Source organism: Trachemys scripta, chromosome 8 (assembly GCF_013100865.1).
Source record: "Trachemys scripta elegans isolate TJP31775 chromosome 8, CAS_Tse_1.0, whole genome shotgun sequence".
In the NCBI taxonomy this organism is placed as follows: domain Eukaryota; kingdom Metazoa; phylum Chordata; order Testudines; family Emydidae; genus Trachemys; species Trachemys scripta.
This window is the reverse complement of record NC_048305.1, coordinates 10,742,374-10,767,778: the sequence shown is the minus strand read 5'-3', so window position 1 is coordinate 10,767,778 and position 25,405 is coordinate 10,742,374. Positions and strand designations below refer to the sequence as shown.

Here is a 25,405-nt window from a genome sequence, read left to right as displayed (position 1 = left end):
ACTAGTTCAGTTGTGTACTGAGGCTTTTGAATGCCAGCTCAGTTGCAGTTTGCACAACTAAAAATCAAACTGCATTCTTAAATATCCTTACTAGTTAAAGCTTCTGTGGACCAAATTGTTCCCTTAGTAACAGATGTACAACTCGTCTTCATATTATGCCTCAGTAATACTTGTCCCTATTCATTGCATTCAGAGGCTTTTTACAAGTATGACTGAATGAAATTTAGTAAGTAGTTCTTTTGGTATACAAATAGGCTAAAATTCAGTTCACTCTCTTACAGATGTAGGCATATTCTAGGACTAACAGGAGTAAAAAGCAGTAGGGGGAAAATAATCACTAAAATAACCAGATATGAACGAACAAAAGAAGCAGAACTGTGGAGTAGGAAGATTCCATATTTATCTAGCCATTTTTCACAGAGCTTCATTTTATATTTTACACTAACTTTTTAAATAAAGAGATTTGTTTGACAGCATTTAGGGGTGCCATCAAATATGAACTATTGTAAAGCTGACCGCTTTAAACTTCCTCAAAACCTACAAAAACAACCCTTTCTATTATCATTGCTTTTCTGGAGATATTAGACATTGTTCTGGGATATGGGTATGCTAAACAGAATAACACACAGTTTAGTGGTTTGAATAAAATGTTTTAATTTAAACTAAGTATACAAATATATATTGTACTTTATAAAAGAAATATATGCAATTTATGTATTTCAATTTTTTTGTCTTAGGAATTCTTTGTGTTGCTGACCAGTGTCATGGCCTTAGGGAACTGGCTTTGAATTATTACATACTAAGTGATGAACTGCTGCTGGCTCTTTCAAGTGAGAAACATGTTAACCTTGAACATCTTCGCATAGATGTTGTGAGTGAAAATCCTGGACAAATTGAATTTCATACTATTAAAAAGCAAAGTTGGGATGCACTTGTTAAGCACTCCCCCAAAGTCAATATTGTGATGTACTTCTTTTTATATGAAGAGGAATTTGATGCATTTTTCAGAGAAGAAACTCCTGTTACGCACCTTTACTTTGGTCGTGCAGTAAGCAAAGCCATGTTAGGTCGTATTGGAATGAACTGCCCCAGGTTGGTTGAATTGGTGGTGTGTGCTAATGGACTTCAGCCACTGGATGATGAACTCATTTGCATTGCTGAACGCTGTAAGAACCTAACGGCAATGGGCCTTGGTGAATGTGAGGTTACCTGCAGAGGTTTTATTGAGTTTGTAAAGATGTGTGGAGGGAGGCTCACCCAGCTTTCTATTATGGAGGAGGTACTAATTCCAGATAATGATTACAACCTGGATCAAATTCATTCAGAAGTCTCCAAACACCTTGGAAGAATGTGGTTCCCTGATATGATGCCTACCTGGTAAACCTAGCTATAGAAAGTATTACTATATGGTCGAAACTGGTTAGATCAAGATGTTGCTTGCTATGCAAATAAGAAATTATAAAATAAAGCATCGAAACTTAATTTTAAATTTCTCAAGTTTAATAAACTGCATATAGGCTAAAGCGAAGTGCTTGAGTGACGATGTTAGATTAAATTAGAAAGTAGAATCTCATATACTTAACAATAGATACATTGAAAGGATGTCTGGGTTAGAGATGTTTCATCCTCCAATTAAATTAAGCACATTCATTTGGCCTCTGTTAAATTAAATTGTTCCATTAAACACAGTTAGTACAAAGTTTTTAAGGTGTTCTATGATGTTAGTCTTTCTGATGTGGTTAAAGGGAGTCTGAAGCTAGATTGCTTGATAGGGAGTTAAATGGAACTTTCAGGTAAACTATTACTTGCAGTGTTTATCCACTTGTTCACTAATAATTTTTTGTTGAACATGTAGAACAAATACTTGGTATCATAATAGCAATCTGAAATAGTGTAGCTAATTAAATCTGTTTTTAATGTGCTTGTATACATGTGTTTGAATATTGTGGCAAATTAAGGACTTATGCCACAATAAAGAAAAAGCTTTTGATTTTAACTTGCTCTCTGTACTCAATTTTCACTTTATCTTTATGGTACAACTTACTGATAATGTTGTATAATTCATTGTTTCTCTTCCTATGTACTGACTTACCTGTACAGGAAAAAAACAAACCTTGTTAAAATTGATGTACCTAATAATTCATGGTGTTTCAGTTCTTGGCTAAGCAGTGAAGCACTTTGGTAACTGTATGTAGGAAATAGTAGCGCTTTCATTTGAGAAGGTGTATGCTTTTATCTTTAAGACCAGTTTTTTTTAATCTTAAACACTAAACTGTCAGGATTCTGGCCCATGCTCCCTTCACAAACGGTCTATTAAGATGTCCCAAAAGGGTCACAGTTGTATTCCTCTTCCTGGTGTAGGGATGGCTATGATATCTCAGCGACACTAGCACAGAAGTATGCTGGTAGGGCAGAGGGTGTGATTGGGGTGTACCACCTGGATCCAGTTATTTTCCCCACCTGACATAAAATTAAAAGCTTAGAGCAACCCAAGGCTTTCCTAATGCCCCATTAAACCCTGGGAATTGGGGAGCCTCAGCTGTGCCTCACAGAACTCTGCCCTAACCACTAAATACTCCTATAGTGAGTGTCCGGGGCTGATCCTGTTTTCATTAAGTAAGTAAGACTTGCAACCTAAATGAGTGTCCTGCCTGTGTAAGGACTGTAGGATTGACTTATTGCATATCCGCACTAAAGAATCCTGTGCTGAAGGCAATCTTTCTTTTACTTGAAATGGGGTAAAGGTCATTAGTACGAAGTAGAACATGTGTGTTTGTTTTTTGTGATCCACTTTTATACACTAATGTAAATTGTGGTGGATTGTACCATAGTTTGTCTATCTACCTGCTTGTAGCAGCAAATCAGAGATGTGTGCATTTGGTTGATCTGTATTAGGTTTGTCACATCAAAGTAAAATCCAAGTAGAGTCGCTTCTTTCGTTAATCTAATTTCTCTGCTGTACAAATAATTTTGGGTTAGGTGTTGGCTATCTCCACCATTCCCTCAAACAAAATGGTTTGAAAAGTTATACACAACATAAAATAAGAGATAATTTGGGTAAAACACACTGAATGTATTTGAATTGATCAATAGTGAGTTTTTAAAAACTACACAAGACAAATATTGTAGAAGAGACTGTGTAATATCACTTGTTAACCAAGCGGTTCATAAGTGGTAAATTTATATAATCTAAATTAGTTCCAAATATTATTTTGATGAGTATTTTTGTAATTTTTGTTTAAACTGTAAATTTAATAAACTGATCTAACCTGCCCACTGATTTTGAAAAATTTTATATTGGTTTTAATGAAAGTAGTTAAAGGGCAACATTTTAGAATAAGTGACAGGTGAAGGTAAACATACATAGGAGTACAAATGGAAGGGAATCAGATTGTTTGTTTTTTTTTTAATTGGGGGGCGGGAGGTTAATAGTAGGGGAAGACTGTTTCTTTGTTAGTTGATATAACTGCATTATTATCTCAAATGTCAGCCTGGGTACATTCTCATCATTAAAATTAACAACTTTATTTTCCTCATCTGTCATAGTTCGGGGACTGGAAAGAGCTGACTTTCTCTCACTGTAGGGTTTTAGTCACCCTGTGCTTCCTCCTTTACTTACAGTGCAGCATATATATTAAAATGGAACTTGCTCAAAATTGAACCTTTGTTAACAATGTTATTTTATGCAGCATAGAAACACTTATGATAGCAGTAAAAATTAATGCAAGTGTCTTAGTTACTTGTATATTTGTAAGTATTTTCATAACCCTCCTCCACTACCCCTCCACTAAAAAAGTAACTAAAATACCTCAAGCCTTTGCTTTTCCCTAAAACTAAACATGAAACCTTGTTTCAACTATAGGCTGCTCTAATAAAGGATTTGTAATTATTGCTGTTTTGAACTCTGATTTCAAGGGTGTGTAACATGACTGCTTTTAACCCCCCTGGCCTCAATCTGTCAGTTGGTTAGTTCACGCATTTTTAATTAAAGATTAACAAAACTGGGTAAACAGATTTGCCTCCCCAAAAGAGCTGGTTTATGTACCTACATCTTTTTTAACAAGGCATTTTTATCTCTTGAATTTCCCAGCAATCCAGTGAAATAATAGTCCTGTATGTTTAAAAAAAAACTGCCCATGCTTGATTACATCATAAGGAAGCAGGCATACTCCTGTGGATATCGGAATAGTATGGTGGACCTGAGTTCTGTCTCTGGTGAAGTCACTGATTTGCTGTCACCTTGAACTAATGACTACCATTCTAGGGGGATGTCTGCACAGCAAAGAAAAGCCCGCGGCTGGCTCATTGCAAACCCATTTTAAATGTAAAAGGAGGGGCTGCAGTTCCCGGGCTAACATGCAGCACAAACCCAACTACCCCCCCCCCCCCAATTCTCTGGGATGATCACTTCACCCCTCCCCTCCACTACGTGGCTAACAGCGGGGAACATTTCTGTTCAGCTGAGCAGGAACGGGCACCTCTGAATGTCCCCTTAATAAAATCACCCCCCTTAATAAAATCACCCAGGTGACCCTGAATGATCTCACTCTCCTGAGGATAATAGAGCGATAAGGAATGGATGTTGTCTGCATGCCAGCAAACACCGGGACCATACGCTGCCATGCTTTGTTATGTAATGATTCCAGACTACGTGCTACTGGCCTGGCGTGGTAAAGCGTCCTACCATGGCGGACGGGATAAGGCAGCCCTCCCCAGAAACCTTTTGCAAAGGCTTTGGGAGTACATGAAGGAGAGCTTTCTGGAGATGTCCCTGGAGGATTTCCGCTCCATCCCCATACACGTTAACAGACTTTTCCAGTAGCTATACTGGCCGCGATTGCCAGGGCAAATTAATCATTAATAATTAAACACGCTTGCTTTTAAACCATGTGTAATATTTACAAAGGTACACTCACCAGAGGTCCCCTGTGTGCCCTCAGGGTCTGGGAGCACACCTTGGATGAGTTCGGGGGTTACTGGCTCCAGGTCCAGGGTGATAAACATATCCTGGCTGTTGGGGAAACCGGTTTCTCTGCTTCCTTGCTGCTGTGAGCTATCTACATTATCTTCATCCTCCTCTTCCTCGTACCCTGAACCCTCTTCCCTGTGTGTTTCTCCAGTGACGGAGTCATAGCACAAGGTTGGGGTAGTGGTGGCTGCACCCCCTAGCATGGTATGCCGCTCCGCGTAGAAGCAGCATGTTTGCGGCTCTGCCCCGGACCTTCCATTTGCCTCTCTGGCTTTGTGGTAGGCTTGCCTTAGCTCCTTAATTTTCACGCAGCACTGCTGTGCGTCCCTGTTATGGCCTCTGTCCTTCATGGCCTTGGAGACCTTTTCTAATATTTTGCCATTTCGTTTACTGCTATGGAGTTCAACCAGCACTGATTCATCTCCCCATATGGCGAGCAGATCCCGTACCTCCCGTTCGGTCCATGCTGGAGCTCTTTTGCGATCCTGGGACTCCATCACGGTTACCTGTGCTGATGAGCTCTGCGTGGTCACCTGTGCTCTCCACGCTGGGCAAACAGGAAATGAAATTCAAACGTTCGCGGGGCTTTTCCTGTCTACCTGGTCAGTGCATCTGAGTTGAGAGCGCTGTCCAGAGCGGTCACAATGAAGCACTGGGGGATAGCTCCCGGAGGCCAATAACGTCGAATTCCGTCCACACTACCCCAATTCTGACCCGCTAAGGCCGATTTTTTATTGCTAATCCCCTTGTCGGAGGTGCAGTAAAGAAACCAGTTTAAAGGGCCCCTTAAGTCGAAAGAAAGGGCTTTGTCATGTGAACATGTCCAGGCTTAATTCGATTTAACGCTGCTAAAGTCGACCTAAACTCGTAGTGTAGACTAGGCCTTAGAGACTGTCCCCACAGCCAAAAGGGAGATATTGATCCTGATTTCTACTATTTGAGTTGCTTTTGGAGTTTAGACACACACACACACACACACCTATTTTTTTATGAAGACCATTTTTAACTAAAAAATGCTGATTCTGAAATATGAATTAGTTTCCTATTTTAGGCCAAGATGGTGCTATACTTGCTTTCAACAATTAAAAAAAAAAGAATAAAATAAAATGTCATACTATATTTTTTTTTAGTTAAAGATAATCATATCTTCCATAAGGAAAGAGTGTGCAGTTCCTGGTGGATTTATGGGAGGAGAGAAAGTTGGGCACCAATAAGATGGGAAGTCCCAGGGAGTCTAGTGGGAGGACAAAGGATATGCCATCTAGAAGTAACCGATGATGATAGGCTACTGCAAAACAACAGGTAGGGTGTTAGGGGTTGCCAGACAGAGCCTGTTCTAAGGAATGTTATAGGAGAGCTAGGGATATGGTAGATGTAGCCGAGTTCAGAGTTTGGACAAGCATTAGAGCTTTTGAATATTTATCTACACTGAACTTCGGATCTTTTATCTTTCCCCTCTTCCGCCAAGAATCATAAGTTTTTACAGTGCTAGTATTGGTTTTGAAAGGGCTCCTACATACTTGCATGCTTTGTATTTCTACATTTTGGCTTTAGTGGGTATATTTAATTCTCTGCATAATTTAAAAAAAATCTTAATTTCACTTAGAATTATAAGTGAACACAAAAAAACTTTGAATACTGCTTTTAAATAAAAGCACACTACCCTCCCTTCATACCTGTATTCTTTTAGACCTGGAAATATCCAAAACTAGCTTGTTTTTCCCATGTATAATTTGAAAGTTGTTCTCTGATCCAAAAGAAACATTGAACTTGTAAAGTTCATTAAATAAAAATGTGGCTGGTAAAATTTTGCTAACTTATTAATGCAAAGTTTTAAATTTTGTAGATCCAAAGTAAATGTTGAAACACAGGTTGGTCAATTTATGGCATCAGCAGTAGTTCTGCTGTTCCTGAAAAAGCAGGGTATTGTTGGATTGATGAATGTTGAGGTGTGATTGTGGACTATGAAAAGCCTCTTGGCAGCTGTGTGAGCCCCAATCCTTCCTACAGGTCCTTTGGTGCTGCCTTTTTCTTTTTTTGGGGGGTGGGGGGGGAGAGATACAAGGCCTTTGCCTGCTCACAGCCAGCATCTACTTGGTCACAGTATGTAGCTCTGTGGGATCTGTTTTCTTGCAAGGAAATGATTTGTCAGTTTTTCCCCCAGCATAACATTCAGATCCTATGAGGTTTGGGTGAAATAAAGTGTACTTTTTAAGGCACAGGGAAGAACCATTGGAACACACTGGATTTCTGTCCCATCTGACTTAGATTATATGTAAGAGACTTTATGGGTTATTCTGTACACTTCAGTTTAAAAGCAATATTATCATTCCTGATCCATTACTGATGAGCTATTCCCTTAGACTCAACTATTCTCTCTGCCTCTCAGAGGTGGCTCAGTAGAAACATCTGTCATCTACTTCAAGTCTGGCCCCTCCTATAAGCTCAATTCCCTCGAGTATTCAAGACAAAAAATCACCATTTCCCATTTCTTGAGTCACTCTACCTATTAATTTCACTAAAATGCATCATCTTGGTTAGACAGCTGGTTTCCTTAGGGTGTTACCTCAATTTATTTAAACACTGGTTGTTAAATCATGGTCACTGCAAATAGCATCTTGGTTTGACTTTTGTATGTTTCAGCAAATTAATCACCCTGCAATTTCATTTTTTCCCTTAATGTCTTTTAATTGAATAGAGATTCTCCTGTAGCTGTTATTACTGGGACTCGTTTAGCAACGAAAACAGAGAGGTAACACTTTTCCTGTTTAAAAGTTCATATTGAGGTCGTCTATGCACACAGTGAAGAGAACAGTTCCTATTTTATGTATTAGACTAAGATCAAATAAAAACAAGTATTGATACCAAAAAGGTTGTAACTGGGCAAAGTAGTACTTCTGATATAGCTCATTGCTAAGCCTGAGATTACGATGTCTTAGGCAAATAATCATTGGTATGCTAAACTGATGGGTGACACATGGCTACTGTGCATATTGTGATGCTGGTAAGCAGGTGCCAGCTCACGCCAATGTCCCCGGGTCTCAGCTGAACGCTGGCAAATACTTAGCTGGAATCAGGCTGGCTTACTTGTGTGTTAGTATTGTTGACAAAGGCATTAGAATTATAAGAATGTGGTTAGACTTTATTGAATGCTTGTGAGTTGCTGCCTGCATTAATCTCACAATCTTTGTATCCTATTGTGACGTTCCCTTCTGGTGTTTTCTGCACTGGTGATCTGCTTGGTCACTCCAATCGTTGACTCTGGGAGTCAGCCTTACCCTGCTCTGCTGTGAGAACCCCCACTCCTGGGCTGTTCATGCACAGCCTCTGGCATGTAAGCTGCTCCTTGGATTGTGCAACCGAATGACACTAGCCAATATCTCTGGTCCCAGACACAACCCTAGGAACCTCTGCCCTGCAGCGTCCAGTTATGCCCGCTGGACGCTGCAAGCTTATATGAGTTTGTCAATATAACAAAGACATTGATATGCACCACGCTTGTTATCCCAAAGGGAGTCTCTGACGCGCTTCAAACCAAAGCACTGCTTCAGGTAGAATAAACACAGATTTATTAACTACAACGATAGATTTTAAGTGATTATAAGTCAAATCATAATAAGTCTGATTTGGTCAAATGGAATAAAAGCAGAATGCATTCTAAGCTGCTCTTAACACTTTCAATGCCCTTACAGACTTAGATGTTTCTCACTACAGGCTGGCTGGTTGCCCTTCAGCCAGGCTCTTCCCTTTGATCAGCGCTTCAGTCGCTTGGTGGTGATGTCTGTAGATGGAGGTGGAAGAGAGAGGAACAGCATGGCAAACGTCTCTCCCTTTTATCATGTTCTTTCTTCCCTCTTGGCTTTGCGCCCTTCTCTCCCTCTCCCTTTCAGAGTCAGGTGAGCATTACCTCAGCATAGTCCCTGTCTGACCAAGGGAAAGGGGGTGACTCACTCGGGAGTCCAACAGATCCTGTGCTTATTTTAAGCCATGAAGACACATTTTCAGCCTCATAACTATATACATGAAATTACAACCTATAACATCACTATAACAACAATGCTCAGTGCATCATGAGCCTTCCGAAGAGACCGGACATGACAAACTTTGCATTAGATACCACACAATCATTTTATAAGGATGAACATGGGGGTATAGGGTGTTCCCACGAGGTGCAGAATGTCACACCTATATTTATTTGAGAGGTTATATTGTGAGCCTCAGAGTACGTAAATCACCAGACAGGAGAGGGACATTAATTAAAGTGAAGTACTGATCTGCAACAGAAGGTGTTATGTCCTGCCCAACAGGAAAGGTCCATTGACACCAGATGTATTTATTGTGGGGCATTAAAGAGGACAAACTATGGGTGTTCTACCCTCCCCCCTGAAGACGAGTCACATGAGTGGATTCCTCCTATCGGGAGTTTGCAGCTCAGGGCATGTGGCAGGAGAGAGAAAAAAACCCTAACATGAAGAAACTGATTTATCTCTATGCTTGGACTCAGAGGAAGCAGGGATGGGGATTTTCTAGGCATAAGCAAGAGATCCCCAGTTGCTTAGCCTGAGACTAGGTCTACACTAGAGGGGGGGGGGTTGCCCTAAGATACGCAACTTCAGCTACGCGAATAGTGTAGCTGAAGTTGGTGTATCTTAGGTCGACTTACCTGGCCGTGAGGACGGCGGCGAGTTGACCGCTGCCGCTCTCCCCATTGACTCCGCTTCCACCTCTCGACGCGGTGGAGTTCCGGAGTCGACGGCAGAGCGATTGAGGATCAATTTTATCTCATCTACATTAGATGAGATAAATTGATCCCTGATAGATCGATCACTATCCGGCGGGTAGTGTAGACATACCCTGAGTTAGCCCCTAAAGGACATACAGAGCTTGCTGAATATAGAGGCTTCTATTGCATTTTGAAACTTAAATTGTAACTTGTGTACATGTTTACTTGCTTTAACCTTGTAAATAACTCTCTAATTTCCTTTTCCTAGTTAATGAATCTTTATATTCATCGTCTTTGATGTGAGATCTAAGGTGCAATTGACCTGGGGTAAGTGACTGGTCCTTTGGAGCTAGGAATAACCTGAATATTGCTGTGATTCTTGGTGTTAGTGGCCATGTATCACAAAAATATGCTCCCCTGAATACTGAGATAGATTGGCGTACACAAGTGGACTGTCTGTGACTCCATGGTTAGGCTGTTACAGTGCCTGAAGTGTTTCCACTTGATAATTGGTTGGTGAAATCTAAGGTGATGTCTACACTACCACGGTAAGTCGACCTAAGTTACGCAGCTCCAGCTACGTGTATAACATAGCTGGAGTCCACATAACTTAGGTTGACTTACTGTGGTGTCTACCCCTCGCTAGGTCAATGGGAGACACTTTCCCGTAGACTTACCTTACTCTTCTCATTCCGGGTGGAGTATCGGGGTCGACCAGAGAGTGCTCTGCCATCGATTTAGTGGGTCTTCACTAGACCTTCTAAATAAACCCCCAGTGCATCGATTGTCAGAGCGTTGATCCAGCGGTAGTGTAAACATAGCCTAAGTATAGAACTCGCAATCAATTTGGGGTATGTGCCCTGTTTCTTAAGTCTGCCCTGAGGAGGGTACATTCTTTGAGTTGCTACAGGCCGTGTTACACACGCTATGTACACGTTTACTCTGCTGTGTGCGCTAATGTCTTTTTTCCTTCCCATGGTCTAAATTTTTAGGTGGGGGATTGGGAAAAAAAAAAAACAAAAAAAACCTCACTTTTGGTTGCTCAGATTTTATTTGCGGTTTTGTACACTTCCATTTCATGTAAGTTTCCATTTATAAGTTGCCAGTAGGATTTGAGTAGTCACAGTTCTGGATGCGAACATGAGATATCGTACCAGGATACACGCTCTGCATTGGCATCATTATTCCAATTTTAGATCCCTTCCTGATCCAGCCTCTGCTTCTCAAAGGCCTGATAAAGGCCAGTTTTATGCAAGAACCTTTAGGGGAGGATAAAGGAGAGAGATTAAAGGAAGATATCAAAGTTCTGATAGGCATCAGATCCCCTTGGCTATCTCTACTCTGGCAGTTTTCAAGAAAATGCACTAGCACTGGTGCAGTCCAGACAGCAGCAAACATAAAATTAAGATTTTCAGGGTTGGTATTTTTGAGGGATGGGGAAAAAAATTTTTTTCTCCTTAAACTAACCATGGCATACTTCAAGCTCCTTGTTCTCATACTTCTTTCCCCTTTCTACAAGGTTGTCCTTACTTTAGGTCCTCATTTTGTTCCATCATCTAAGTGTGTGGAGAGCTATAGGGGGAAAAGGGTGTATTCTGGTCCTGTTGATGGAGACGTTGGACTGTTTTAAGAGTGAATGAGTTGTACTTGGATTTGAATACAGGAACAGACAGTTCTGAGTGAAACATGGGCCTTGGCCTACTCTATAGTTACGCTTTGCTTAACTTTTAACTTTTGTGTAGATTGTTCTTCTTCCATAGGGCTACAATTGCCTAGGAAGGTAAAATTATTTAATGACCAGTATTTAAAGACTTTTATCTATGGTAGCTCAGTTACCTGATTTTACTTCACGGAGTAAGATTCCATCATCAATGGCATTATTATTTCCAAAGGGTTTAATGCGTCTCACAATCAGGCCACTAAAAGGAGCATACACTCCTGATCCGTCCTGGCATATAACGTCCACTGCTAGGTGCTTTCCGCCATTTCTGAAAATATGGACATATGTAAGTAATGACACTACCTTTTGACATAGACTCATAGACTTTAAGGTCAGAAGGGACCATTATGATCATCTAGTCTGACCTCCCGCATGATGCAGGCCACAAAGCCGTCCCAACCCTTTCCCTTGACTCTGCTGTTGAAGTCCCCAAATCCAGTGGTTTAGAGACTTCAATTAGCAGAGAATCCTCCAGCTAGCGATCCCTGCCCCATGCTTTGCAGACATGTTCTCCAGCCCTAAAGACTGTTACCATGTAGATTCTTTAAAGCAAAATGGACTATCCTTAGCTTATTTGCACTTAAAATTTGTATTTCTGCGATGAAAGTAGAAAAGTTTTAGGTTTCAATCTAGATTGAATTACTGCAAAACTCTCAACTGCTAAGCAGAACTGGTCAAAAATGGATTTGATTATGGTTTTTTTTTTTTTTTATGTTCACTTAATTTTTGTGCGTGGAATTTTCCCAGGTTGCTAAACAAAAAAACCAAACTCCTAAACTGAAATATTTTCCTCTGTCAAAACTGGAAAAAAACGAAACAAAAAAAACAAAAAACAAAAAAAAAAATCACACTTTGGAGATTTTGTTTCTCAGTGAAAATCCAGGGGGAAAAAAAAAGGTCTATGAACAAAATGGAAATTTTCTTTTGCTAGTGTTGGGGGTGGGGCAAAGACGTCTTTCATTAAAACAAACAAAAATATTTTATGGAAAGTTGACCATCTCTGCTGTTAGCACCATGAAATTAGAGATATTAGCTGTCTGTCCACTTGCATATGAGGCTAAAAAGAACACTTGAAGTGAGACCTCTCACTGGTGTAAATCCAATGAGGAACTTCATTGAAACTATCTTGATTTACACTGTCTGAGCATCTCACCCATGAGCTGGGAGATTGAGGTGACTCAGCTGGTTGGATGTGAGATTACAGACCATATCATTTTTTACTAATTGGTTCAGTTCTGCCCCAGATCTACAGCAACAGTCAACAGAAAAGTGAAATCATCTGGTCGTTCCAGACCAGATCCTACTGGGCAAGTATCCTGTCTCTATCACAAAAATAAACTAAAGTAGCACTAAAGTACGGTACTTTGGGACAATTGTTTGACAGCCTCATCAATGAAAGCCAATGAATGAATGAGCCTGGAGACAACTTCTACTCCCATTCTATCACATGAGGACTACTGCACATTGGAAGGACGTTCACACTGTTCTTGTTTAGTCAATTGCTTTGCAGTGTTATTCTGACACACTTCGCAAGCCTTAAATGCTTGGAAAAGATGGCTAAGCTCACTAGTCTATTTTCTTCTTTATTAGCATTCTTATTATTTAAGCAACAACAAACAACCCCAAAAAAAGCCATTACCAAAAACCCTGTGTCCAAATTATACTACCTTGGGGCTCCATAATATCCACAGCCATACTTATCACAGCCCCTTATGCTGTTCCAAGTATTCCCATCACAGATTTGTGCCCATCGTCCTGCAGCAACTTAAGAAGAAATAGAAAATACAAAAGTAAGCACATTTATTTTTGTACAGGACAGAATGTTGCATATTAAATGTTTTCTGTGCAAATAATTGATTAAAAATAAGAAATTGAAATTCATTAGTGATCTGTTAGTGTCACTTTCCAATACACATTGTGTGTCTTGCACAAAACAGTGGCTCTTTCTTTAACTTAGTGGAAGCAGAGTGATGTATTTTGTCTTAAGTGAAATACATAGTTCAGAAGACAAGACTTTGATTTTTTAGGTAGAAGAATAACTAATGACACCAACAAGTTTCTTTACAGACTCCTAAAAAGATTACCATGCTTCACTGTTGCCTCCCTAACTAACTTTTTGTTTTGTACAGCACTGGTACAATGGGATCCTGGTCCATTACTAGGGCTACTAGCTGCTACCTCAATAAATAATTAACTTAGGCTAAGGGTCAGATGCCTTCAGTGGAAATGTATTAATGTTAATCAAGGATATAAGGACCTGATTTAGCTCTGCAATACAAGAGTATATAATGGGGGACGCTATAGATGTTGGGTTTTCATCATGCTGACCTTCAGAGAAGTGCTTCACAAAACATTTTATGGCTCTGTTTGCTCCCAACCCTAGTTTTTACAATGAGGCTTTATCTGTGCTAGATTTTTCTTAAAATTTTCTACAGTTACTACCACTAGTGGCAACAGCAAAACAGCTAGTGTAGACTGATCACTGGTGTTCTAACCATCCTGTTATCTAACTTTGCCCTGGGCAGGTCTAGTCAACAAGTAGCACCCCCCTGATTCTACTACTGGAATTTCTCATGGGTTCACCAGTAAAATCAATGGTAAGAAATTTACAGAAAGACCTTGTGTGGACTAGGCTAGAGATTTTGGGGCTGATTCTGATCTCATTCTGGTTATAAATCAATTAAGTTAAACTGGAGTGAGATCAGAACTGGGTCATTTCTCTAAATCTCAAGAGTTTCTCAGTGTGATTATCTGTAACAGAGTAGCTATGATGTTACAAAGAAACATTACAGATAATGGTAAAACCCTCTAGAAACAAAGCAAGGCTAATAACTTGGATGGTTGTATATACCTGTATTCTTATGTCTCAAAAACGAATTTAAATTCTTTAAACCACTTAGTGTGTCAAATCACTAACTCCATATCACTGACACACATTTTTTATTTTCTCAGAGAATAGATTTTTAAAACATTGTATTTTACATTAACTCTTCATAAAATAAATACTTCAGGATAGATTTTCCTGCAAGAATATTTAGTTAATAGTAAACCTGATGCACTTCTATAAAAAGGCTGTTTTGAAATAAAAGCATCAAGAAAATATATGACATAGTCATCTTAACTTACCAATGGAAACCAAACCAGCAAAAACAATCAGTTTGAGTGTGAGCATTTTGCACCTGTTTCACCAGAGTTCTCTATCAAATCAAAGTTATAATGTATAGTCTCTCTGCGTGTCCTAGAAAGGCTGTTTGCCTTCCCACCCAATCAGACTTGAGTAGAGTATTGAAACAATGTAAGGCAGAGATTAGGCAATTAAGATGTTAACAGAAAATACAACTGTTGAAAGTCAAGTGCAATAATTACCTACTTGCCACATAAAATCAGACAAATGAAACAGCCTGAGAAATTGCACAGCTTCTGATGAGGTGCTGTAATTGTGCCAAGAGAGATGGGAGAAAGGGGAGTGGAACTCAGAAAATAGTGCCTATGCACTGAGGGTCCATGAGAAATAGAACAGATGAGCCAAACCCAATTAATTACTTTGGGTCTTTCATGCATATCCAATGTCTTTACTGCTCCTATACCTACTATCGGCTTTGCTTGAAATGTGTGTTCACTATAATCCTTTGAAGAGGGTCACAAATAATATAGAAGAAAAAGTTAATGATGGGTGAGTTAGTATCAACTTACACTTAAAAACTCCATAAAAATGTTGCCGCTTCAGAGGGAGACATGCCAGTTGTAGTGGCAGCAGCTTCTTATCCCACTCAGCCAGCTGCTCATGTCTTCTAGCATGTAAACTGTGTGGAGCAGGTAGTGGTGACTGCATGGTGATGTGGGATAGTTACCTTTCCCCTCCATGTTCCCAGCCATTGTGCATTCTGTACCGTGCAGTATGTGCAACAAGTCCGCAAGTTACAATGAACACAAGCTATCAGTCTTGTAGTGAGAAAGTATATCTGTGCCTGAAGAAGCAATGGACCAGAAGTCATGGGCCTTCCATGGAAAAGGCATTATTAGTTAGGATTGCACTTCAGGAATATTGGTGATTTCCTACCCCGCTGTTCTTGGTGTCTGTAGGGATGTAGGTCAATAGGTATTCCCTCAGCTATACTGGGGCTGAGTTATTTAAGCCTTTCATTGTGCTGCATACTTTTGCTGTTAACATTCATGAAATTAGAGAGATCCAGTGCAGGGCTTGGAGTATAGGGATCACCAACATTTGGTTTTTGGCGAGCAGGGCTCAAACTGTTGTCTTACCTTATTTTATGGCAGCTGTAATCTGCTGGTTGCTTTCAGAAGTAGCCCAAAATGGTATTTTACAGTCTGTCACTTTGTAGTTAGCTTCTCTGATAAACTGACATTCTTTGATTCCCTACTGCCAAGGATGATGTGAAAGAGAATTAATACATTGTGCTTTGAACTTGGTATAGTTATGAGAGAAAGAAATGTACTGCATTTACTTGCAGCTTTGTATCCATTTAGCAGTCATCTTTTGAGACCAACTGTAATTAGTAGCTGATGGAAAATTAAAAAGTCTTGTATTTAAATAATATACAGGAGCCCAAAAAATTCTCCACCGGTCTGAAACAAAACTTATACAATGGCAGTCTAGTCACACTGAATGGACTAGCTTGACTTCATTGGCAATGAAGTCCACAATATGATCTTCAATATTTAATCTTAACGACAACCAAAGAGAAATGGGGTAGTGAGCTGGGTGCAGATCCTTAAAGTATTTAGGCCCTTAGCTGCCATAGATTTCAGTGGGAATTAGGTGCCTAAATACATACCCATAGTGCAATAAAGGCAAATACAGTTGCTCAGCTTGCATAACAGAGGCATGTGGAAGGCGTAGGGATACAGACTCGTAATGCTGTGCTCAGTTGCCTTACTGATTTAGGATCCTGAATCTCATTTTCAAAAGTGATTTAGGCAGTTAGGAGCCAAAATCCCATCGACAGTCTACTGGGATGCTCATGAAAATGGATAGTGTGAAGGCAGCTACTATCTTTAGTATTTACTTAGTAGGAACCAAGTTGTTTAGTGAGTCATTGTATAGAAGGGTATGCATCCCCTTTGCACAGAGAGCATAATGTAGTTGTCAGTTCTGTAACTGTACCTGAAAAGTGTGTTGGCTAACCATAGAACAAGTAACTAGAGCTCAGTGTGCAATTGTGTATGACCACTAGAATAAGTCCGCGGTTTCTGTTTTATGTATTAGGATGTACTAGAATGATAAAATACAGAAAGAGAAATAATAACGAATTAAGAATAAAGTAGATGTATTTAACTAAAATACAGAACATAATAAGCTTTGTCTGAAAAACGTGTATCGCTTTCCTAACAATTTCTTGTAGTCTCACTACAAACCAGCAGGCTGTGCTAGCTGATAGATTTGGTGGCAAGTCACTATTGGCAGTTCTGTAGCATGTATCTTCAAACTATTTGGTTTTATAGTAACCTCACTGTTATCACTCATGGATAAGCAGAAGACAAGATCCTGTTCCGTTTCCCAATACTGATTTAAAATGGCTTCATTTGGAACTTCGTTAACCTCTTTAGATTATACTTTCAGGGACTGAGCCCAAATATCCCTCCCAGTACACAGACGCCCCCCCCCCCCCCAGTTATCCTCTAGATGCAAGGCTAATGACTTGGTTGGCTATATATACTCTAGTTTTCAGACCTATTAAGAGTAATTTAAAACAACCTTAACTTTGCAATTCTCATGGCATTTCTTTAAACCACATGAGTTATATTAGTCATGCCAAATAGTTGATCAAATATATGCACATGGATGCTTTATATTTTGTCAGTTAATAGGTCTTTTAAAATATTGTATTTTCCATTAACTCTTCATAAACTAAATACATCAGGATGGATTTTGCTGCAAGAATATTTAGCTGATATTTAAGCTTCTGCTAAAAAGTCTGTTAAACCCTCATGAAAATACATTAAATAGTCAACTTACCAATGGGAACCTAGCCAAAACACAGTCAGTATGTGTGTGAACATTTTGCAGCTGTTTAAGCAGAATTCTCTCATAAAATCAGCATTATAATGTACTGTGTGTCTTTTGCTATTTGTGTTCTAGAAAGGTTAAATCTGTCTGCCTACCCATTCACACATGAGTAGAGCTCTGAAACTATGTAAAGCAATTCTCAAATTAAGAAACTGGGATGTTAAGAGAAAATACAACTGTTGATATGTCCAGTTGTGAAAGGAACATGCAATAAACCCCTTGCAACATAAAATCAGATGGAACTGGAACAACGGCCTGAAAAATTGCACAGCTCTTGAGCACCTGCAATTGCGACATGTCCTCCCAGCTACAATGGATAGGATCAAGAGAGGTGCAGAAAAGAATATAGTGCCTAAGGCCTGAGGATCTGCAAGAAGTAGATCAGATGAGTCAAACCCAATAACATATCCTGGGTCTTCTATGCACAACCAATATGTCTTTCTTGCTTTGCTGCTTCTATACCCACTATTGACTTCCCTTGATGTGTGTGCTCATTATAACCCTTCCAATGGGATCACCATGCATATAGCAGGCAAAGTTAAATGCTGGGTGGATTAGTATAAACTTGCACTTAAAAAGTCCACAGATATTCTGCTGCTTTCAGAGGGAAAATGCCATTATCCCGGCCTGCCAGGTATTCTTCCTTTTTCAGTGTTGCAGTGGCACTGACAAGTATACTGTGTGGAGCAGCTGGTGGTGGCTGCATGGTGGTATCAGGTAATTAATTATATTTCCTCTTTCCAATGCAGTGCTTGGAGCCTAGGGATCACCTATATCTGTTTGTTGGAAGAGCCGGGCTCAAGCTATTGTTCTACGTTGTTCCATGGCAGCAACCATCTGCTAGTGGTTTTCAAAAAGTAGCCCCAACTGATTTTTTTTCAGCCTGTCAATTCGTTAGCTTCTCTTTTTCATTCTTGTTAGTAGGGCAATAAAATAGATGGTTACTGGGCTTTTGTAGTTGTGGTATTCAGAAAGAAATGTGCTGTATTCATTTGCGGTGTTGTCTCTTTGTTTTCTTTTCAGAGACCAATTGTAATTAATAGCTGAGGGAAAATTACATATACTTGAAGCCACAACATTTTTAAAGAAAGACCTAATAAAAAATACCCTGCCTGTGTAACACTGACAGACCCAGTCGTCGGAGGGCAGGATTGAAGCTGGGACCTCTGGAGCTTAGAGCATGAGCTTCTACTACATGCACTAAAAGTCATATGCCTCTTAGCTAGGGTGACCAGACAGCAAGTGTGAAAAATCGGGACAGGGGATGGGGGGTAATAAGAGCCTATTTAAGAAAAAGACCCATAAATCGGGACTGTCCCTATAAAATCGGGACATCTGGTCACCCTACTCTTAGCTAAGGCTGTAACGCGGACTCATTAATCTCTCCTAGGTGGTCTCGATGCCACTAGATGGGAGAGAACACCACACCCAGGAGGTGTGTGGGTTATTTGCATGAAACAAAACTGGCAGGATAGCAATGTAGTTTCACTAAATAGTCTAGCTTGACTTCATTGGCAATGAAGTGCAAAATATGGTCTGTGCTATTTTATCTTAGAGACCATCAAAGAGGGCAGTGAGATGGTGTAATGACATTTGCTAATCATAAATAAAAGGAGTAGATGAGGTGCATGTAAGGGGTGCACACTGACTGGCACAGTTTTATTAGTTATAGGCTAGACATTCAGCTGGTCTGTATTAGCATAGCTCATCAGAGTCACACCAGCCAATCTACACTACATAATGTGACTAGAATGCCATCCTGCTGGTTTGATTTCAGCCCAGAGGGGAATTTTTTTGAGATCCTTCTTTACATATGTGGATAGTCAGTAGATCAACTCCAATTTACAGCACCTGAGGATCTGGCCAATGAGGTTCTTCTTCACAGCCATTCATAAGAGTTTACCTAATTCTCTACTAGATGCAACATAACTTCCCAAGACCTACCATCCACTTCACTGAAGGTATTTGATTTGATTTCCTAATAACAAGCCTCTAGTGTTTGTGAGGTTATTTAACAAATTACATCTTCTGTGGAGATTTAAACATTTTGAAGTGTGTATTGATTTTTACCTCATGATAGTAAGTCAAATGTGTTTAGTGTGGCACAGAAACTGATTCTGAGCACTACTTTTCTTCTGAGCTGTATTCAATGCTTTCCTAACCTGGTTTAAGAATTTAAAAAGCTGATTCCCATAAAAAGGGATATTGTGAAGGCTTCTGTCTTTAGTAATTACTCAGTAGGATCCTTATTATCTTTAGCAATAGATTTTATAGAAGGATTAAGTGCACCCCCCTCACAGATAGCACAGTGTAAATTTTCAGTTCTGTACCTTAAATGTGAATTGGTTTCATTTAAAAAAAAAAAAATTAGGGCTCAATTTCTAACCATGTTTATAACTACTGGAACAAGAGTTAGTGAATTCTGTTTCATATATTAGGATTTATTAGAATGATAAAATACAGAAGGAGAAACAATAAGAAAAAATAAAACTCAAAACCCAACAAAAATAAAACGAAACTAAATGAAATTTGCAACAAAGAGTCCTGTGGCACCTTAAAGACCAACAGATGTATTGGAGCATAAGCTTTCGTGGGTGAATGCCCACTGGTCTGACGAAGCGGGCATTCACCCACAAAAGCTTATGCTCTAATACGTCTGTTGGTCTTTAAGGTGCCACAGGACTCTTAGTCTGGATCTGTAAAAAGCAACAAACACGGCTACCCTTCTGATAAATGAAATTTAATTCCAATATAGGACTAAATAAGCTGTATCCAAAAAGCTTGGATAGTTACACCAATTGCTTGTATTGTGGTTTTCACTAAGAACCAGTAGGCTTCCCTAGTTGATCAGTTTTCCAGCCTCTAGCTTTGGTCACAAGTCACTTTGAAGCTATAATTTGTTTTGGAATTGTAAGTATTTGGCTTTATCATTGTTCTCAGGGAAGTATAATCAGAAGGCAAATATTGATTGTAAACTGCTCCAACTGTTAGCTTGGGAAAATCACTTCCCCATTCTAGGCTGCATGTTCCCTGTCTGTGAAATGGAGATAATGAAAGCACGAAGAAGGGTCAGGTGCTTTGAGATTGATGAATGACAAGTAGAAAAGCACATGTGAGAGCACGTTCTCTAACCTTCCCTGAGCTAGTCAATGCAAGAGGTGGTTGTTGCTTCTCTAGAGCAGAAGAAATGAAAGAAACACATGGCAGTTTGACAGAAGCTGCTTGTAGCCTGGGAAAGAAGTCAGAGAACCTGTTGTTGATGTGGTATTGGTGTGTGTTGGCGGGAGGTTACTTAGGAAGGGGTCAGCTAAAGGGAAAGGGAGGGGGCTGAGTGGGACAGGGCAGGAGAGGAGAGGTGGGATGACCAGGTGTGGAGTGAAGCTAAGGTGAGGAGAGTGTGAGTGTAATTGCAGCACGTGTAGACATACCTAACCTAGTCTTGATCTAATTAGGTGAAGGAAAATGCATCCTTTTAAAGCACAGGGGAGAACCACTAGAACACACAGGATATAAATCCTGTCTGCCTGGCTTGGGGTGTAAGTGATTTTTATGGGCTACTCTATAAACTTCAGTTACAATGAAAAGATAATAGAAATAGTACCCCTCTGTTCCCATTATGGATAAGCAGTCCTCTTAGACTCTACAAATCTCTCTGCCTTTCAGCTGAATAAAGAGGTTGTCCTGCTTCTCTTATTACCTGGACTCATTTAGAAATGCAAAAAGAGAAAGCACTTCTCTTCTTAAAGAGTTCACACCAAGAGTCCCTGCATGTAATGAAGAAATCGTAGTTTAGGTATTAGACAAAGATACAACATTAAAACGAGTATTCGTATCAAAAAAGGTTGCAATGGACAAGTTGGTATTTCTGGCATAGTTTATTGCAGAGCATGAGATTATAGTATCATAAGCACCAGCACGCCAAGTTGATAGACACATGGGTACTGTGACTGACATATACATTTCTCTTTTGCTGTATGTCTAAAACATCTTTTTGTTTCCCATGCACTATACTTTTGTAATGTAGCCTGTCTGGGGAAGTGGGACAGTAATTTTACTTGGGACTTTGTACATTTCCATTTAATGTACAATTCCGATTATAAATTGCGAGTGGGATTTGAGCGGTCACAGTTCTGGACGTGAACATGAGATGTTATACCAGGATATATGCTTTGCATTTGCAGCATTACTCCAATTTTTTGCCCCTTCTTGATCTGACCTCTGTATGTAACCGGCCTGATGTAGAACATATGTATGCAGAAACCTTGAGGAGAGGAGAGGAAAAACAAAAAGATTTAGGGAGGGCAAAGAAAACATCAAAGTTGATCATCATCTAATCTCCTTGACTGGTTGTACTATGGCAATTTTTGGATTATATTCCAATCTCGTACTGCCATTGGTGCTAGCAGTGCTGGCAGAATTTGTGCAGTCCAGCCAGCAGCATTCATGAAATTGGGATTACCAGGGCTTTTTGGGCATGGTGGGGGAGAAGAAGTGAAGATTTTTTTTTTCTAGTCCCAAGCTATGGTATATTTCAAGCTCCCTCTTTTAATACTCCCTCCTCCAATTTTTCCTCTTTCTTTTCCTCACTCCAGATCCTCATTTTTCTCCCATTATCTAAGTGGGTGGAGAGGTATAGGGCAAAGGAGTGTGCTGCTGGTCTGTTGATGGAGACCTTGGCCTGTTAGGTTTCAAAGAGTGAATGAATTGTACTTGGATTCAAATACAGGAACAGACCATTCTGAGAGAAACACGGGCCTTGGCCTACTCTATACAGTTATGTTTTGCTTAACTTTGTTTAGGTTGTGCATCTTCCATAGCTCTCCAGTTGGTTAAGAATGGAAGGTGAACTTATTTAATGACTAATATTTAAAGTTTATCAGAGATTTATCGATGTTCAGTTACCTGATCCACGAAGTTGGATGCCATTATTAATGGCATTATTCCTTCTATAGGGGTTTACTCGTCTCTCAATAGTGCCACTAAAAGGAGCATACACTGTTGATCCGTCTTTGCATATTACGTCCACCCCTCGGTGCTTTCTGCCAATTCTAAAAATGTGCAAGTAATAAGACAATGCTGATTTACATATTCATCAGCATTAAAGCTTGATACTAGATACACCATGTAGATTATCAGAACAACAAAGGAGCTATGGCTACCATTGTTAGCTTTGTTGTGTTTCCGATTTGTATTTCTGCAATGGAGGTAGAAATCATTGAGGTTTCATTCCAGTTGTAGTAATTGTAAATCTCTCAATTCTTAAACCGAGCTGGTTAAAAATTCATTTCATTTGTCAAGAAAATTACTGAAAAAAAATTCAAATCTTCTATACTTTTTAAATTTTCTTGGAATATACCAGCATTTCAAATATACAAAAAGAAAATATTCGCCCTGCCCCTCCACCTCCCATGTAGAGCAACAGCAACCTGAGAAACGGAAATGTTTTCCTGCGTTGGAAATGGATACTATAAATGATATCTGAACTCAGAATTTTTGTTTTTAGTGAACATTTCATTATTTTAGCAACAGCAATGGAAAAAACCCAAAACACCCATTCCACACACACAAAATTGTTCTCAGCATATTACAATGAAGTTCCGTAATATCCACAGCCAAATCTGTCACAGCCCCTTATTTTGTTTGAAGGATTTCCAGCACATATCATTCCCCATGGTCCTGCAGCACCTGAAAAAAGAAATGGCATATACAAAAGTGAAGAAATTTTTTTTAGCCCTAAACAGGACAGAAGCATTATTTATAAAATGTTTGCTGTGCAACTAATGGGGATAATATAGGCGGACATTAAATTTAATTGGTAATCTGTGTTAAATGTGTCACTTTCCAATACATAGTGCTTGTGTGAGTCCCAAAAAACTAATGGTTCTGCATGTAATTGTTTTAATGTAAGCAGATTGGTGGGTTTTTTGACCAATTCAGATGTCAGCTTAGCTCAATGCGGGAGTCAGAAAACAAAAGTAGAGTCCTCTGTTGCTGCAAGTTGAGAAGCTGTCTGACGGCAGCAGAAGAACCCACATAAATAACTTTTCTGCTTTTCCAGCTTTCCTAACCCTGACTCTCAACACAGTTGACCCGCGGAGCTGGGGATTTGCAGGTTGCAAGAGTTCCCTTAATGATAGGTCAGAAGTGAGCAGCTCCAAGTCCCTACTTCTATACAGCCTTCATCTAAACTTCCCTGGAGCCCATTCATGGACTTCAATAGACTCTTGATCAGGTTCTATGCCAGGCTAAAAAGAAAAGTAAATTACTTGGGTGTATTGAGGAAAAGGGAACCAGTTGCCTCCTTTACTTGTTTTTGTGTGTTGATAAATGAAAATTACCAGAGAGTGGTAGAAATTTGACAGACATGTAGGAACAAAGGGCCCTGCTCCTAAAATCTCTTAATCTAGGAAAGATCTATATTCATCAGTAGATACTTACATCAATTGTATTGTTTGCATTGCTATTATATAGGCCTTACTCAGCTCTTCATTTAGAGACTGAAAACCCGGAACCCATAATTCAGAAGATTAGGGAGTGTCACTTGGAAACTGTAACACTGTCGCAGATGCATTCCCCAGAGTACTTTGCACTCCCTTTCTGTGTGTGAAAGAATTATATACATACAAGACAGTGCTTGAAGAGCCTGTGTGCTAGGTGGTGTCAGGTTCAGTCATCATGATGTTCCAAAGTGGGAAATTCTGAAAACTGGTGCAGCTCTAAAAGGTAACAGCAGCTTCAGAATTTCAACTTCAGTGGGACATAGGATGACCAGTTGAAAGACTGAAATCAATTCACGCTAACCTTGTAAGAGCGAGTCCAGCAAAGGTTTCTTTTCCATGTGTATTATGTTATTTTTTAGGAAGAAAGGGCTACTCTACCTGTTTTACTTTCAATTTAGCATATACATCTAAGTGGAAACACGGTGGTTTTAAGACTTTCATGGCACCTGAATGTCAAACCATTGTAGAATTTGAAATATGCTCATTTCTAGCTAGAGGCAGAATTTTCTTTCACGGGAAATAAAATCCTTAAAACAAACCCTTGAGTGCTTCACAAAACCTCCTTTGACTCTGGTTTCTCCCAGCTCTATTTTTCACAATGAGGTATCATCTGTGCTAGATTTCTCTTTATATTTCCCATGGTTCTTTCCACTAGTGGCAGGAACAGTAAACCAGATAGTGTAGACCAGTTGCTGGTGCTTCTTCTAGCCTGTTATCTAACTCGTTCCTGGTGGATCCAGATGACAGGATGGTTAAAATTCCAATAGCAGCTGTTGTCTGGTTCGACCTCTTCTTCCCCTGAGCCCACCACTGATAGAGCTGCCCCAGTAGAATCAACCCTAGGAAGTCTTAAGAAAAAGCCTACTACAGACAAAGCCAGAGACTCTGAGCCTGATTCTGATCTCATTCTGGTTGTTATACGCAAAGTTACACTGGTGTAAGAGAGGACAGAATTAGGTCATATCTCTCCAAATCTTGAAGGTTAAATGCTCAATGTGACTTTTTCCAGTACAATAGCAACGGTATTACAAAGGCACAGCAAATGGTAAGCTCCTCTAAATACCAAGCAAAGCTAATAACTTGGTTGGCTGTATATACTCTAGTTCTCAGATCTATTAAAGGTAATTTAAAACCACCTTAACTTTGCAATTCTCATGGCATTTCTTTAAACCACATAATGAGTTATATTAGTGATGCCCAATGGTTGATAAAATAGACGCGCATGGATGTTTTTTATATATTGTCAGTTAATAGTTCTTTTAAAATATTGTATGGTACATTAACTCTTCAGAAACTAAATAGAATCATAGAATATCAGGGTTGGAAGGGACCTCAAGAGGTCATCTAGTCCAACCCCCTGCTCAAAGCAGGACCAATTCCCAACTAAATCATCCCAGCCAGGGCTTTGTCAAGCCGGGCCTTAAAAACCTCCAAGGAAGGAGACTCCACCACCTCCCTAGGTAAC

General features: G+C 39.7%; 2 protein-coding genes across 10 annotated transcripts in view; one reads left to right on the top strand and one right to left on the bottom strand.

Moving 5' to 3' along the window:
• Positions 1-3,889, top strand: part of LOC117881552 (F-box/LRR-repeat protein 21-like) — a 30,340-nt gene extending 26,451 nt beyond the window's left edge. For all 9 annotated transcript variants that reach the window (XM_034778950.1, XM_034778955.1, XM_034778953.1 and 6 more), the window contains one exon: positions 738-3,889. In XM_034778950.1, coding sequence (XP_034634841.1) covers positions 738-1,381 — 644 coding nt within the window. In that variant the 3' untranslated portion in view covers positions 1,382-3,889. The remainder of the gene's footprint in view (positions 1-737) is intronic.
• A 6,845-nt stretch (positions 3,890-10,734) lies between these two features.
• LOC117881527 (myeloid protein 1-like) lies at positions 10,735-24,278 on the bottom strand. Its single transcript, XM_034778895.1, has 9 exons — positions 24,242-24,278; positions 23,029-23,125; positions 22,343-22,488; positions 21,546-21,701; positions 21,138-21,204; positions 14,539-14,591; positions 13,080-13,176; positions 11,529-11,680; positions 10,735-10,951 (listed from the first exon to the last, which is right to left on the bottom strand). The coding sequence occupies exons 1-9, from the start codon at positions 24,276-24,278 to the stop codon at positions 10,785-10,787; spliced, it is 972 nt and encodes a 323-aa protein (XP_034634786.1). The 3' UTR covers positions 10,735-10,784.
• Positions 24,279-25,405: the final 1,127 nt, after the last annotated feature.

What these genes read in the sequence shown, in the direction of transcription:
- LOC117881527 (XM_034778895.1), bottom strand. Translation starts at nt 24,278, where the DNA reads ATGGAAAAGAAACCTTTGCTGGACTCGCTCTTACAAG. An exon ending in CATCCAACTTCGTGGATCAG is followed by an intron (nt 21,702 to 22,342) that starts GTAACTGAACAT and finishes CCTCTCCTCAAG; the next exon opens with GTTTCTGCATACATATGTTC. An exon ending in GCATTTCTAAATGAGTCCAG is followed by an intron (nt 14,592 to 21,137) that starts GTAATAAGAGAA and finishes CTGGTGAAACAG; the next exon opens with GTGCAAAATGCTCACACTCA.